This window comes from Budorcas taxicolor, chromosome 5 (genome assembly GCF_023091745.1).
Source record: "Budorcas taxicolor isolate Tak-1 chromosome 5, Takin1.1, whole genome shotgun sequence".
In the NCBI taxonomy this organism is placed as follows: domain Eukaryota; kingdom Metazoa; phylum Chordata; class Mammalia; order Artiodactyla; family Bovidae; genus Budorcas; species Budorcas taxicolor.
In genome coordinates this window covers 37,984,710-37,995,750 of record NC_068914.1, presented here as the reverse complement: position 1 = coordinate 37,995,750, position 11,041 = coordinate 37,984,710, and the positions used below count along the sequence as shown (strand labels likewise).

The 11,041-nt window shown below is 49.8% G+C and overlaps 1 protein-coding gene across 4 annotated transcripts; it reads right to left on the bottom strand.

Moving 5' to 3' along the window:
* Positions 1 to 3,211: 3,211 nt before the first annotated feature.
* IRF2BP2 (interferon regulatory factor 2 binding protein 2) lies at positions 3,212 to 9,990 on the bottom strand. 4 transcript variants are annotated; one of them, XR_008199342.1, is made up of 4 exons: positions 8,833 to 9,990; positions 7,344 to 8,235; positions 3,955 to 4,371; positions 3,212 to 3,298 (listed from the first exon to the last, which is right to left on the bottom strand). XR_008199342.1 is itself a non-coding variant. In XM_052639669.1 (2 exons), the coding sequence occupies exons 1-2, from the start codon at positions 9,881 to 9,883 to the stop codon at positions 7,520 to 7,522; spliced, it is 1,767 nt and encodes a 588-aa protein (XP_052495629.1). In that variant the 5' UTR covers positions 9,884 to 9,990; the 3' UTR covers positions 7,132 to 7,519. The 4 variants fall into 4 exon arrangements, 2 of the variants coding, with proteins under 2 accessions (XP_052495629.1, XP_052495630.1); XR_008199343.1 differs by lacking the exon at positions 3,955 to 4,371 and having other exon boundaries at positions 3,233 to 3,298; XM_052639669.1 differs by lacking the exons at positions 3,212 to 3,298; positions 3,955 to 4,371 and having other exon boundaries at positions 7,132 to 8,235.
* Between the last annotated feature and the right edge of the window lie 1,051 nt (positions 9,991 to 11,041).

Here is an 11,041-nt window from a genome sequence, read left to right as displayed (position 1 = left end):
AAAAAGGCAGCATCATGATTTCCAAAACGGGAGTGACATTTGGGGCCGCTCTTGTCATGCGCCATCTCCAACTTAAGACAAATCCACCCTGTACTGGTTGGCCCGCGTAAGGACCCTCGCAGGCGGCAGGCACGGCTGTTGCCGACGAGCGTTTGATCTTTTCTGGGCAGCCGAGGGCTCGCCACACCCCTGGGCTGGCTCCCGGGTCGCTTGCTCGGCCTCGCTCAGCAGGAGCCAGACCTTTTACTTTATTTGGTCCACCACGAGGTGACCGTCCAGGGAGCGCGCTGGCGGCAACGCACGGCCTCGCGCCCGCACATTCCTCCCAGGAACGCCGGCGGGGGGCGCGAGGGATCAGGCTCGGCAGGGCCGCAGCTCCCCTCTAATTATAGCCGCTGCAGCTGGCTCGCCCTTGGGCCTGGCGATCAGTGCGGGATGGGCCAGGGAGGCCTTGCGGGGCGGGTGCGCCGCCGCTGCTTCCGGGTCCGGGCCCGGCCCCGCCCAGCCATGGCCCCGCCCCCGGCCCTCTGGCCCCGCCCCGGCCCCGCCCGCCGCCGGGTCCCGCCGCGGGGTCGCGCGGATCCACGTGCGCAGATAGCGGCGCGGGGAGCAGGCGCTGTGCCCGTTTGTGCTGCCCGGGAAAAAGTTCTAGAATAAATAAATACGGGCGCGGCGTGAGTCAGGGTGCAGCACTGGAAACCACAGCAAGGTCTCCTCGTGGGCGAAGGCCTTTACGCAGGCGGCTGGAGAGTCCGGGAGCCTCCGCCCCTTTCCTTCCCCTCGAGTAAACAGGGCTTGGCTGAACCGGCGGTTGTTTTCTTCCTTTTAAAAAACGCCATTCTGAGCAACCATAAAAAGTGAAAAAAGATCTACAGTTTGACAGTTACGACCTAGCTCCCATATTTTCAACCGGCCTCTTGATTTATATGAAGAAAATGGTGTCCCGTGGCCCCTTTCGTGCGTGATGGCTGCCCGTTGGACCTAATTAAAGCGCCTTGAGTATAGGCTTGTGTTCCTATGTCAGAATTCCACCGAAGTTCCGGATGTAAGCTCCGGAAGAGAGTCGGTTCTCTATAGAAGAATTTAGCTCTGACTATGCTTTCCAACTCCTGGAAAGAAACCAACTCACCGTTAAGTCTTGTCGGTACGTGCCCTTCGTCCAGAAAACACGCACCCTACCTGCGGCATCGACTGGAAGCTCCAAGGACGGTGGGGGCTATGGCCTCTCAGCTGTTTAAAGCCTAGAGTGATGTGCCTCCTTAATAGGTGTTAAATAATAACAGCGACAGCCCATATGGTGCTTGTTAAGACAATAGTATTCCAAAACTTCCCTAATGACTGTGACCCTCCTGTGAAATTCTGATTTCAATTGGATGTGAGTTACAATAAATCTTTATCTTTTATCACCGAAAAAAAGCTAATCAAATTGCTGTTTGGAGGCTGGAGTAACAACTTGGGTTAAGGCATGCAGCAGCCTCTCTCTACTTTGCAGCTCTCTCACGCTGTAGAGAACATGAAGGGCCCAAGGCCAAGGCTGTGTGTAAAGAAATGCTGATTTATTCAAGTCCTAGACAATCCTTACTCCTACGTTTCACTTCTCTGCACAACTCTCACTGGTACGGTTTAATATTTTAAAATCCTACGATAAAGGAAAATAAAGCTCAGTGATTTTGAGCTTAAAAATAATTTGAGTTAAAAATAAAAGTAATTTGAGTTACAAAAACTCTTTCCATACATTAAAATAAATTTAGGCCCTTCGCTCCGGGGAAATGTTTCAGGATTTTTGTTTTTCTTGGCGAGATCGCCACATTTACAGTGCAAAATATTCTGCTTGCACTGTCACAGGAAAACTGTTTTCTAAATGGCAGAGAAATATACGACTCAAATATTTGTCTGCTAAAGTTGCTACCTGAGTACACAGCAAAATGTGACTTGTGTTGCACAAGATGCCGCAGTCCCTTCATGGGCATCTCAACTTTACCAGATGGTAATGATACAAAGAATGAAATAGCAATTGGTAAGTAAAAGTGATAAGTAGTGAGATCTACAGATTATATAACAGTTCATTTCCCCCCAAATATAAACTATATTTAGAAACATTGAAATGTGACATATTACTCTATTCAGGATGTATTATCTCAGTATCAAGAGCTTCTGTCTAATTACTGCAGAAGACTCTTTAGATTATGCGATCTAGCTTCCAAAGTCTATTCAAAGGATGAGATCAACCAGTACACTGATGCTTGCAATTGAAACTAGGAATCCTGTAGTCTAGTCTCCAGACCTTGTCTGACCTAGGAGAAAAATCATCTCCTAAAAGGATTTTCAAGGATGACTTTCGTGATAAATTTTACGTGCACTGAAGAGTTCCTACACTACGGTTTTGAGTTTTAAAGGGCTATTCTACATTTTCTTTTTAAAGCAGTTCAAGTTTTTATTATAGTAGAAACTGTTCATGCCATTCTAATAGGATTGTTCTATTGAGGAGAATTTACTCCCATTGTTTTTCAGATTAAAAGAACAGCTTTTAGACCCAATGTCCAGATGATTTGCCTACAGTATACTTTTGCCCTGAAGTACCTTTATTGTAACTTGCATGGATTGGTGCTGCTCAGCCCCTCAGAGAAGTGCGCAATATCCTGTGATAAAGACCAGTGACATCTACATCTGTAGATTTCGTATTCTATAATTTTTTTTAAAAAAGTTATACCTCAAATTAAATCAAGCACTTTAAGTTGTATTGACATTGGGAAGGAACAAGTAACACTGATGAATTAAACTTCACCATTAAATTGAGTATAAATGATTCTGTTAATGGTAAACTGGGATAGTGTGGCTATCCCTAATTATGGTCTTATCTGAGGATTAGTAAGAGAAAGCCACATATAATCCATAAATCCAGTCATTGTCTATCTTCCAACTCCGTAAGTAATTTACCAATTGATTTTTTGTGTATTTTTGTGCCTTTTAAATGCCTGTGTGGGGTTCCTAACATTTGAGGAAAATGCAGGCTATTAACAGAAACTGCAGCAAAAGATCTAGATAGTTGACAATCTGAGAAGTTACACCCATAATTTTTATTGAATTGTAACCAGTTGTATTGTAATCAATACTATTGCTGTCAGAGGCCTAAGCAGTGGCACTGAAGGAGTTAAACAACATCCCCACTCCCACCTCACCACCCCCACACCCCCATTTCTAGAACCCCAGATGATGAAGTAGGTAAATCTGTATTCCATTCATTGGTGCCTCTGCCCTTGGTCTGTGACAGAGGAAAGGCGTGTCCTCTCACTGTTCCCTAGGAAGAAAAGGCAAGCAAATAAGGGTGACTCAGTACTTCCAGTGGCTACACACGACTGAACATTTTTCTGAATGATTCCACGTATACACTTTGGAATCAGGAAGAGAAACATTCTACTCTTCACTAACCAAATAAAACCATCTATAAATCATATGTAAAACAACTTTGAGTAATGGGGGGACTTAAAAAGTCTAGGAATTAAAAGGAGCTCCATGTTTTCCCTTCAATTTTTTCCCAGCTTTGGGGAATAAACAAAGATATCTGCCACATCAAGGGGTCAGATTGGTGTTTTTTTAAAAAAACTGGAAACAATGCAATCATCCCAGTTTACTTTGGGAGGCGCTTTACAGATCATAAAAATGACTTCTGCAAGCTGCACTAATTTCAGTTTCACTGAAAATAAAATTTAGCACCTTTAAGACTTAATAGTTTAGCAGTTCTTTTAAGCTTATTAAATGGAACTTCACATTGTGTATTATAATCTAGAAATAACTTATTAAGGATACTGTTTCTTTAAAATGCCCTTAAATAGGCTAATTAAAAATTCATTAAAATGCATATACAGTCATGGACTCCCGAAGTTACTGGGCCACCTCTAACTATGCATTAACTGTTGCTGTTTAATTTAAAACATATAGTAAGTCTACGTGTACCTGATCTTAAACACTGTAGTAAGTTTCACAAGTTCCTTTTGTAGAGAAGTCTGCCAAGCCATTAATCAATGAGTAAAAGCTGCAAACATCTAGGAAATTTCTTACTATGTGATAGTAGACAGGAGTTTGTTAAAAATATCTTTATCTCAGTGCTTTCCACCTTTTATCTCCATTTATAAATTTAGGTTTCAGAGCATCAATAAAGCTCACACATGGCTTTGGCTCGTGACTTTATTCTAAAGCTTTCCAAAAGGTAGGCTTTTTTCTTTCGTCTGCAGTGAATTTTCTCTGGCCCAACATCGCTGTTTTCTTCCACTGCTTCCCAGCGAGCAACTCCATGTCTTGACAATCTTTTCAATGTCGTCACTATCTTCTCTTTCCAATCTACTATTGCAGGATGGCTGGCTGAACTGCAAGCTGAAAAGTAAACACGTGCTTTTCTGGCTGTACTTTGTTCAGCTCTTCTCTTTATCTGCTTCCTCTATCCAGTTGCCCTTTCCCCAGTCCCTAGCGCTTTCTTCCGCCTTCCATCAGTTGCCTTTTTGTTCCATGTCTTTTATCTCCTCCCTTTCTCCTGCTGGTTCAGTCAAACCCCAACCCCAAACCCACACATCCTCTGGTCACATTGCCACTGGTGATTAAAACAAGAGCCACTCTAAGCTTACTTTAAACAATTAAAAAAGGCCTCAGAAAATGTTCAGTGCTCCCAATTTTATTTTTATTTAATGCTAAAAGTTAAAGAAAAAAAAAAGTACTGTAAATCTGACAAATGACAGAATGCAGGTGATATTTCCATAGCGTGATTTTAAAATAATGTTGATATCTGAGATTACACTCACTTTAGTTGACATGAGTTTCATCATATATAGAAAAAGTATCACCTTCAACTTAAAAAAAAAGTAAAGGTTAAAAGGTGGCACACTTTTAAAATACTTGGTGGCCAAGGAAAGGTATCTAGTAATAAAGTTGTAAACCATGTGTACGTTCTTATAACTTTTAATGTGAGGCCACATGAAAGACAGTACATCTGTTAAATTCTATAAATTGTTAAAGCAAAAAAGGGGAAAGCTTCAACACCCCATCCCCTAATATTTTGAGTATTAAAAGCACAGCTGAAATATTAGGATTTGAAATCTGATACTGCCCACGTACAGTAAGTAGCTTTCTGACATCTTTATCCAGCTGTGGAGAATCTCTGCACTGTCATCAGTACAACAAAGAATCAAACCCATGTCCCAGTGCTAACTTTTTCACTTCAGAGAATGCCAGAGAAATAACCCAGACCAACACTTTCCCAGCTGCAAGCCTTCTATAAGGCCACCCAAGGGCCAGTCAGACTCTTTTTTAATAGGAATAAACTCAACATGCAGCCCTTTAAAGCTGTTTAAATTCTCCCTCTTGAACACCAGCGCAGAGAAACCATAGGTTGTCTTTTCCACAGCTGGAGAGACTTATTCAAAACAGCAGGATGGTTCTTTATTAATCTTTTGGAAAGCTTATCTGTATAAAGATCGCAAAACATACAGATAGCTACCACAAATTAGGTCAAATGACTGATCAACTTGTAACGTCTATGAGGTCAAACTCCAGTTTATAGTAAAGTGCCTAGATACACATTTATACAACAGACCATAATAAATTGAATTCTTTACAAATGTCTTTATGGGCATGTAAAATCGACTGTGTTTCTGCATGTGTGCATTTACATAAGAGAAACCAGTCAGATCTGAGTCATAGATATTCCAATTTTTTTAAAAAAGTGTAACAACAAACTGGTTAATCATGCAAGTCTGTTTGCAATATAACAATGACCGGTAACATGAATTTGCACAGCATTAATAATAGGTGCACTTATTAAAAACACCATGAAAAAAATACTGTTTTTGGTGCAGTATCTGATTTTCAAGTGTTAATAACTCGACCATTAAAAAATATTTGAGCAATTTAAAAAAGAAAGACAAAAACACAACTGAAAAAGTTAATCCAAAGTGGGTAACAATCTGTATTTTCAAATTAAAAGCTGGGTTGTGAACCATACACAGAAGTTGTAGACCTCGAAGCCATGATTCAGCCTAATGATAGGGCCAAGTTACAAACGCCTGAACAGAAAAGGATTTAAAGTAGTGTTCCTGTCAATGTTAAATCATAACAGCACAAAAGAAAAACCAGTATCACTGTGAGACAACTATTTCTAATAACTGATGATTTATTGGTTTAAAAAAATCATTTTACTGATGCAAAATAGTGATCAAAAGAAATTAGTTTACAAAAGGCTTCTAAAAATAGTTTGAGAGGTGGGGCCTATCATGTAAAACTCTTTAATTTTCGCTAGTTTATCATTTTTTGTCCAGAAGAACAGTATTATTCACTTGGTATTTCAAACACATGTGAGAAAGAAATTACAGGTTTCCTCCACCCCCATCTGGGCTGTCACCGATATGCCCACGGGCAGTCCTGGCAGCACCCTACGCTGATACTGTCATTGTACCATACTGTATTTAGCACTCACTAGGAACAGGGTGCAGGTGATCACATCGACAGCAATAGCGCTACAGGTAAATGATAAAACGACAAAACACAAAACGGAAACGAAACCAATCCCACAATCTCCAGTTCACCTGGACTGTAACTTCTTTTCAATTCTTTTCAAAGGAAACGACCACAGCAACGACAGACAGAGCTCCAGGGGGTTTCAAAGTGGCGCTGCAGAGGCAGGCTCCATGCAAAGATGGCAGTGCCATCTTGTCCCCACCGACAACCGTTATCACTGTCTTGAGTCACTGGATTGTGTATTATGTAACCAACTAGCATGCAGCATTGTCATCTTACAACTGATCACATGGGCAGTGAACAGTGGTCAACTCTGCCTTAAAAAAAAAAAATCACCCCCCCCCCCAAATAAACCCCCCACACAGTCCTGAAAATCTCTCAGCAGCAACTCTCAGGCAGTCATCAATAACCTAACAACTGAACTTTAAGAACAAAATCGAGAAAGATTCACAATCGATTTCCTGTTACTCTAAAAGGGCAATGTTTGGGGGGAACTTGGTGACATTTCTCAGTGGCATGCCCACTTCACAACACTGCCCCTTTCCTCATTTCCTTTCCTTCTCCACCAATTGGCCTCCAGCCTGAGAAAGGGGCCAGCAGTAAATAACAACAGACAGTAAGGCAATCTTACAATGTCAGAAAATGTATTTGGCTTTTTTTTTTCTTTTTAAAATAAGTGCATACAAATACAGCTAGAAGCGTTTCTGCTTTGCCAAGTGCTCTAAAAAAGCAGCGCAAGTCACAGCCTACATTGAACGGTAACTGTCACCAGGATAATAAAGCACAAAGATATGCTAATAACGTTAACAAAAGAAGAAAATGCTTTTATAAGTACATACCTTTTGTCGTCAAAAAAAAAATAGAAACACATGTATTCAAAAAAATCAAAATTATACAGCCATGTTTATGAAGTCTACATTTCCCTTGTCTTGGATATATATATATGTGGAGATATATATACAATTCAAGCAGTTTTAGTTAAGATTAATCATTGGGCTTTTCTGAAACCGGAAAGTCACGAGTCTCTCTCTTTTTTCACTTTCACATCTCCAGCAAGGATGGTTGCAATCTCCCCTTGCATGAAGGCCCAGGGGACATTGGAGCCCACAAGAGGGCATTTTTCCCCACTGGGACAATAGACCTCTCCACTAGCTCCCTGCTGTTTGATGCTTTGTCTGGAGCAGGGGAAGCAGAACTTGTGCGAAGGAACAGAAGGGCACTGCACAAAGTGGGTGTCCTCCAGCCGCTCATGGCAGAGGGTGCAGCACAGTGGGGCGCTGGCGGCCAGAGAGGAGTCCGGGAGGCTGGCGGGGTGCACTGGCTCCAGTCCTCCGGCGCCGCCTGCCCCTTGGCCCCCCACCTCTCGGGGGCCCAGCCTTCTTTGGTTCATAGAGGACGGAGAGGGTGGACTGCTGCTGTTCCGTCTGGTGGTGGAGTGCACCTGGTTGGCATCTTTCGAGGCATGACTGCCCCCTGCATTGTCTGCTACTAAGATCAGGGCTGCCATGGGGGACTGGCCGTTCTGGGCCGCTTCAGGCGGTGTGGTCCGGTTGGAATGAGGTGAGGCAGTGGGTGGTGGTGGCGACACAAAAGAGGATGTAGGAGTAATGGGGATCTTGAGCCCTTCTGTGGATGTAGACAGCCACGGCTGGGCCTCTCCATTGATCTTAGGGGGCCCAACTTCACCTTCTGGCTCAGGAGAAGGCTTCCTTTTCCTTGCTGTTCTTGCAACTGGAAGAACAAAGACAGAAAAGGGGAAAAAAAGGAATAAATGAACGTGCACTAAAAAGGATCTTTCTTTCACTAACACACAAGGCAACCCTCTGAAGAATTTCTATTCTCCAAAGTTGGTACAGAAAAACCAAGTTTCAAGAGCACGTGCAACTTAAACCACTTAGACTGAGAAGGCTCTGAGGCAGTCTAGCAGTTAAAAAAAAAAAAAAAAGGCACGGAAAGCACTGCCTGTTCTTCCACAGGCCTGCAAGTACCCAGGCTGCCCTGTGCACATGAGAGTTAACGCCCCCCAGTCCCCCACTCCCCACCCTCAGGTTAAAAGGTGATTGGTGCCCTCATGCTCGCATCCAGGAATGTGCTGGGAAAGGAAAGCCCTGTGTCGCTGCCTATCGGTCCATCTGACTCATCTCTGTTATGCTGCTTCAGCAGAGGAACACGTTGCCACTAAGCACTGGTTCCGCCTCGAGCAGATCAGGAAGTTGGATGTTTGCTATTTCTGGGCCGGGGGAGAACGGCCAATAGGAAGAGCACCCCCTCCTCGGCTCTCAGGCCCCGCTTCGCCCCTAAACCCCCTCACTCCACAGCCGCCCCTACCTGCTTTAGACCCGTTGGCCCCGTTGGCCTCGAAACCCAACAACCTGCCTGCAGTCAGGGCCGGCTCCTTCTTAAACTTGCTCTCGAACGGCGCCGAGTGGCCGTGCTGGTGCAGCGCCAGCAGCGTGTCTCGCACGGTCTTGGGCCGGTTGACCCAGTCCTGCTCGCCCGGCCCGCGGCCTTTGCCTGCGCCCTCGCTGCCCAGCTCGGCCGCCCCGGCCGCGGTGGACAAGCTGTCGGCCGGGCCGCGGTGCGAGGCCGCCGGCGGCTGCTTCTCCTTGGCCACCGCCTCGCGCTGCTCGTGCTCCGCGGCCGCGCTGCTCGACACGGACGCCGGCCGCTTGTGGGCGCCCATCTCGGCGGGCTGCGCCGAGCCCAGGCCGGCGGCCGCGGCCCCGGACACGGCGGCCAGCGAGGCGGCGGCACGGCCGCCCAGGCCAAGCGCGGCGGGCAGCGGTGTGGCCGAGCCGTTCATGAGCGGCACCAGGGTGGGCGGCACGGCGTGGCCGCGCCGCGGGTTCGGGCTCTGGCGGTTCAGCTCCGGCGGCTCCTCCAGCTTGGAGAAACCGTTGGGCACCAGGATGCCGTTCACAGGCGGCGGCTGCGGCGTCGGCGGCTGGGCCAGGGCGGCGGCCGGGCGGCTGCCGCCGAAGTCGGAGCCCAGGCGCGGGGGCCGCTCGGCTGCGGCGGCCGCCAGAGGGTAGCGCTCCAAGGCCTGAGGAGCGCGCGGGGCGGCCTCAGGGCCGCCGTGGCCGAGCTGCTGCTGCTGCTGCAGGAGAAGGTCCTTGGCCGAGAGCGGCGGCGGCTTAGCGGCGGCCGGGGCCGCGGCGCCGGGCGGGGAGCGGCCCTCCGGGAAGCAGCCGTGCGCCCGCTTGAGCTGCCGCGCCGTCTCGATGACGAACTCGACGCGGTCGGCGCCCTCGTAGTTGACGCAGCCGCGGCACACGGGCTCGGTGAAGTCCCAGATCATGGCCCAGGGCATGCGGGGCAGGTCACACAGGTAGCACGACTGCCGCCGAGACGCGGCGGCCACCGCCACAGCCGCGGCCATGTCCGAGGAGCCCGCGGCGCCGGAGGAGGAGGAGGAGGCGGAGGAGGAGGGGGCGCCGCCGCTACCCGCCGGCACCACGCGCGCCCTCCTCCCCCCCCAACCCCGCGTCTCCCCCACCAGCGGCGGCGGCGGCCGCAGAGGCGGCGGCGGCGGCGGCAAAGCCCGCGAAGGCTCGGCGCCCGCGCAGCGCCCCCGATGCACGAGGGGCGGCGGGCGCGGGGCGAGGGGCTGCAGCCGCGGCAGCACGTCCCCCCGGCCGGCGCGGGCTCGGGCGGGCGGCGGGGCGGCGCGGCGCGGCGGGCGCGGCGGCGGCGGCGGGGGCTCGGCTGGAGCCGCGGCTGGCCTCCAGACCGGGGCGAAGACGGGCCGCGCGGACGCGGGGGAGCGCAGCAGGTCGCGGCGGCAGCTGGCGCGGAGTGCGGGGCGGGGGGCGGGGAGGCTGGGGGGGCGGGGGGCGGGGGGCGGCCGCCGGGGCAGGCTCAGCCCGAGCGGCGGGGCATGCCGCGCCGGGGCGGCGGCGGCGGCGGCGGCGGCCGGGCGGCGCGGAGCTCGGACGCGGCGCGGACCCCGGGTCGCTCCGCTGCTCTCTCACAGCTCCTGGCGTCGCCGCTCTCCAGCGCCCGCGTCAGCGCCCAGCCCGCCTCAGCTCCGCCGCCGCCGTCGCTGCTGCTGCTGCCGCCGCGGCCGCTCCACTTCTACAGACTTGATTCTTCGACAGCCTCGCAAGGCGCCTGCGCGGGCCCCCTCCCCTCGCGCGCGCGCCCGCCCTCCCCCGCGCCCTCGCCCTCCCCCTCCCCCCGCCGCAGAACGGGCGCTGCCGGGAGAGCCGGCTCCTCTGTGCCCGCCCTCCCGTCCGCGCCGCGGCCTGTGTCCCCGACGTGAACGCGTGGCTGGCGCAGCTTGTTTCCCTGCACCCGCTCCGCTGCTTCGACCACTCGAGCCGAGTTCCCTCCCCTCCAGATCCGTTTAGAGCAAACCGTGTAAAACTCGTGTTTTGAAAAGCAAGGCCACTTTGTAACTTGGTTCTGTCCGTTTTTAAACATCTTTTAAGGAGCTTTATTTGAACTCTTCGGCAAGCGCTTTTACACTCGCATGGGTCTTGGGGAGGACACAGGCGCCGCCGGTCCCCTGAAGTTTTACTAAAAGAGGGCGTGCTCT